At 34.9% G+C, this 4,841-nt stretch overlaps 1 protein-coding gene across 1 annotated transcript; it reads left to right on the top strand.

Annotated features, from left to right (window-relative positions):
* Positions 1-618: 618 nt before the first annotated feature.
* Positions 619-3,879, top strand: LOC120074548 (cytochrome P450 77A1). Its single transcript, XM_039027702.1, has 2 exons — positions 619-1,706; positions 3,150-3,879. The coding sequence occupies exons 1-2, from the start codon at positions 665-667 to the stop codon at positions 3,647-3,649; spliced, it is 1,542 nt and encodes a 513-aa protein (XP_038883630.1). The 5' UTR covers positions 619-664; the 3' UTR covers positions 3,650-3,879.
* The last annotated feature ends 962 nt before the right edge of the window (positions 3,880-4,841 follow it).

The raw sequence follows: 4,841 nt of genomic DNA, 5'->3' as shown, positions 1-4,841 counted from the left end.
AATAAATTTTAAATTTTATAAAATTGGACGCTAAACTTCAATAAGTGTTGGAATTTTTATGCTTAATTTTATTTGGACTATTTTTACCATGTGAAAATATGTTTCTAATTAAACTTCCATATTAAAAAAAGGATATTTTATACAAAAATAAGTTTGACCAATATGCAAAGATTACCTATTCAACAACTTTCTTAAAATTCATAATTTTGACAACAAAAAAGAGCTGTAATGCCATTTTTCTATAAGATTTTGTTGATTTATTTCCATATTGTAAGTATGTTTTGATAAATCATTAAATGTGTAACGATATTTGTTGCTGATAACTTATTAGAGGATTAACATCATAGCAATTAAAACTAAGGTTGAATGATAATTTGATTAAATTAAAAGTATAGGACAAAAATTGATTTTTTTTTCTATCCTTTCTTTTTTGCAAAGGGAAAGGTGGTAATTGAAAAGTAAATACATCACCTCAACTACTTGGTGTGTTTAGGCCGTACCCTGCAAGTAGCTCTTGAAATTTATTGTGCGTTCTTTAATCAACCAAACTCATTCACTGCCCCCACCCGTCCTTCTCTTCTCGCCTTCACCTTTTCTTTTATATACGAACCAAAATTTCGCCATTAATTTTGTACATTGATCACATTTCCCCCTCGCTTCTATTATGGAGTTACTAGATGCCGTTGTTCTCCTCTTCGCCTTCCTCTTTTTCTCCTTATGGTGGCGTTATTGGTCTGCCACGGGCGGCGGGTCCAAGAATCTTCCGCCGGGGCCACCGGGCTGGCCGATCGTCGGAAACCTAATCCAAGTCATTCTCCAGCGTCGTCCATTCATCTTCATAGCACGCGATTTACGTGAAAAATACGGTCCCATTTTCACCATGCAAATGGGGCAACGCACACTCATTATTGTGTCCAGTGCCGAACTCATTCACGAAGCTCTCGTGCAACGTGGTCCCTTATTCGCCAGCCGTCCTGCCGACTCTCCCATCCGCCTTGTCTTCAGCGTCGGCAAATGCGCTGTCAACTCCGCCGAATATGGCCCTCTCTGGCGAACGCTCCGCCGCAACTTCGTCACAGAGTTGATCAACCCTGCGAGAATCAAGCAATGCAGTTGGATAAGAAAGTGGGCCATAGAAAGCCATCTCGAAAGGCTAATGAAAGAGAATTCAGAGAAGGGATTCGTGGAGGTTATGAGCAATTGTCGGTTGTCAGTGTGTAGTATTTTGATCTGCATATGCTTTGGAGCCAAAATCCCCGAGCAAGAGATTAAGGTTATAGAGAGCATACTAAAGGATGTGATGCTGATTACATTGCCGAAGCTTCCAGACTTCTTGCCGATTCTTACGCCTTTGTTTCGACGGCAGCTGAAGCAGGCGAAGGAGCTGAGGAAGAAACAGTTGGAGTGCTTGATTCCGTTGATAAGGAAGAGGAGGATGTTTGTGGAGAGGAATGGGGATGAGAGTGTGAGGGAGGAGTTGCCGGAGATGGTTAGTCCGATCGGGGCGGCGTATCTTGATTCGCTTTTTGAACTGGAAACCCCGGGACGAGGGCGGTTGGGGGAGGAGGAACTGGTGACGCTTTGTTCAGAGGTTATTAATGCTGGAACTGATACGAGCGCGACGGCTTTGGAGTGGGCTTTGCTTCATTTGGTGCAAGATCAAGATGTTCAGGAAAGACTATACAACGAAATTATTAACGTTGTGGGTAATGTTCATATCCTAGTATCTTTTTCCTTTTATTATTGCATCAATTTTTTTTTTAATTTTATTCTTTACTTTACTTCCAACGTCACGAATACACACCATTTCTCTAAACTATTAAGCGTTGAAATTTACTTTTTTATTTATAATCTTTTAAGGCAAATCGTTAACTAGTTAGGAATTACTTTTTACTTTATTACTATTAAAAAGGTTGACAACTATTTATTTTTTGAAAAAAAAATATATGGATGGTAAAAAGTAAGGGGTATTTGGGACATAGTTATAATAACTTATGGGTTATAATAGTTTGTACATTATAATAGTATTGATTTGTAAATAACACTATTTTAGTCGGGCTAAAAAATAATACCTAAGTCTCATGCTCTCTTTCCACAACACACTAAAAAAATAGTTTAAATTTTTTTTTTAACTGAGGTGTCATATGGTATTTTAATTAGGTGTAATAGGGATGTATTATAGATGGGTGCTGTTTTCTATTTTTTTTTATAAAAAGTAGAAGACTATATATATATATATCTACTTCGAAGAGAATTACATTAAGGGTCTCGCCCATAGTGGAATGAGTTTTGATTGAGCGTTTTGGGCTCGATTTATAATATTAATCTCATTTTGTCCCGATAGTTTTTAACCAACCTTTTTCTCACCATTTTCACGTTTTACTATCCCATTTTCATTCCACTCTCGATTTTCATGTATTTCAGCACTCCTTTAATTTTTAGTAATCTTGATTACATTCCAGCATTTTAAACAAGCCCAAGAAAGAGTAGAGAAGAAGTATTCTTTTGAGCAATATTGAGATATATCTCAAGATATATCTATCTTGATGAACCTACTCCAATCAAAAAATTATAATAAAAGAATATTTTAAAAAAATAATGTCACATGACAAGTTTTGATCAGATAATTGAATGAAATAATGCAAAAAGATTAAGTAGTTTTAAGATGGAACTAAATATTTTCCTTTTTATTTTCTTTGGATAATACTTATATATTTGTGGTATCTTCTTATTGACCACCAATGAAAAATTTCACAACTATTATTAATTTTTCTTTTTAATTTTTTAAAATTTCTCTTTACATTTCTCTCTCAGCTGTAACAAATATCATGATAGTCATTGGAGGAAAAATTATTGAATAGTATGGTTGACTTACAAGTCACAATAGCTAATAGGAGAAATTCCATATAATATCCTCATATAACCAATGGATATCTAGATTCAATCTTCTCTCTCATACATGTAAGGAAATAAAATTACCCAACTTCATTCTACTGCCTTCCTTTAATTATTTCTGGAAGGTAAGTATTATTAATTTTCTTTAATTTAAATAAATTAGGTGGTGGTTGTAACATTTTTAGTTCCAACTTGAAATTTATTAAGGTAATTAAAGTTAAAAGTTAAGTTTTGAATGTAAAACGTTGTAACAGGTAAAGATGGGTTGATTACCGAAGGCGACATAGAGAAAATGCCATATTTAGGGGCCGTGGTAAAAGAGACTTTCCGGCGACACCCACCAAGCCATTTCTTACTATCACACGCGGCAACCAAAGAAACAGAGCTCGGCGGGTACACAATCCCGGCGGACGCCAGCGTGGAGTTTTACACGGCCCATTTATCTGACGACCCGGACACGTGGGAAGAACCGGGTTCATTCCAACCGGACAGGTTCTTGGAAGGCGACGGCGTTGGCGTGGATGTGACTGGAACTAAGGGCGTCAAGATGGTGCCGTTCGGGGCTGGGCGACGGATCTGTCCGGCTATGACATTGGGCACGTTGCACGTGCACATGATGCTGGCAAAAATGGTGCACGCTTTCAAGTGGGTCCCGGTTCCCGGAGCCCCGCCCGACCCAACCGAGACTTTTGCCTTTACGGTGATTATGAAGAATCCACTGAAGGCTATCTTATTGGACCGGACCGGTTTATGAAGCGATGAAGGGTTAAATATTAAGGTGGGTTTGATAGGAAGGAAAACAGCCACTATTTGTGGGAAAGGCTATAACTTTAGTCTTTGTTTAATTTTGTCATACTATTTTCAATATATGTATACTATTAAATGGAGTTATTGCTTGTTGATTTCTATTTGTATTTACCCAAAACTGCATAGATCTTTCGTGTCCTTGTATAATAAAGCTTGTTCTATTTTTATCTTTTTTGACTTTCTAATTTTTCATTAAATTCAACTCTAAATTTGAATTTGATCAACTTTATACCAGTAAGGAATTGACTTGCCATTATTATTTTTAGGATTTTTCGCTAGTTATGAGCTTAATTTGTAGGTAAATACTCTTTTTTTGGACATTATTTTTCTAGTTGTGTGTTTGGTACATTTTAATTACTCCCTTATTTTGTTTTGTTCTGAGATTTTCTTTATTGTGGAAAGTTCTTTGACTATTTTATTAATTTATTTGCCCACATATTAGTTGATTGTATTAGTAAATAAGTATGTGGGTGGAGATTTTGTTTAATACAAACTATGATCATGTTGGACATTCATATTTATTATTTTTAGGGAGATTCTCAAAAATAAAGAAAATAAAGAAATTATTTAACAAAATAGTAAAATTTAATTTTCTTTGATAGAGACTAATAGGAGTACATCAGTGCCTATTAGTAATAGAAACGAATAGAAATCTATCATTAATACTATATGATAGGCACTAATAGAAGTCTATGTGTTTATCATTGTTTTTTTTTTTTTGCTAATTTTGTAAATAGTTTGATATTTTTTCTATTTGTGAAATTTTTTCTTATTTTTAAATATAAAGTATGGTTGAGAGCAATTTTAAAATGACTAATTAAAATCAATTTTAAAATCACTTTCAAACATTTTTTTTTAAAAAAAATATTCAAAACAAAATTTGAAAGTATGAAAATAACATTTGATAGTTGTTGAAGATTGTCCAAGGTGAGATCTAAGCCCATCATCGACTCCAAACCCAAATAGAGCTAAAAACTTGCATTGAGAATTGCGTGTCCTAAAAGGAAAGTCAAACTCCCTAGTTCAGGGTCGATCAATCAAGTTTGAGGAATTTCATCAAAGAGAAATGACTGAATCTTACTCGCCATTAGTACTATGCAACGTCGATGGTAACACCCAATATAACACATATATTTCCA

Source organism: Benincasa hispida, chromosome 3 (assembly GCF_009727055.1).
Source record: "Benincasa hispida cultivar B227 chromosome 3, ASM972705v1, whole genome shotgun sequence".
NCBI lineage: Eukaryota > Viridiplantae > Streptophyta > Magnoliopsida > Cucurbitales > Cucurbitaceae > Benincasa > Benincasa hispida.
Note: the sequence above shows the minus strand (reverse complement) of the source record. Positions and strands in the feature narration are given on the sequence as shown.

Excerpts from the sequence above, each read along its gene's own strand:
- LOC120074548 (XM_039027702.1), top strand. The coding sequence starts at position 665 with ATGGAGTTACTAGATGCCGTTGTTCTCCTCTTCGCCTTCCTCTTTTTC. Across the intron at positions 1,707-3,149 it reads CGAAATTATTAACGTTGTGG|GTAAAGATGGGTTGATTACC; the intron begins GTAATGTTCATA and ends ACGTTGTAACAG.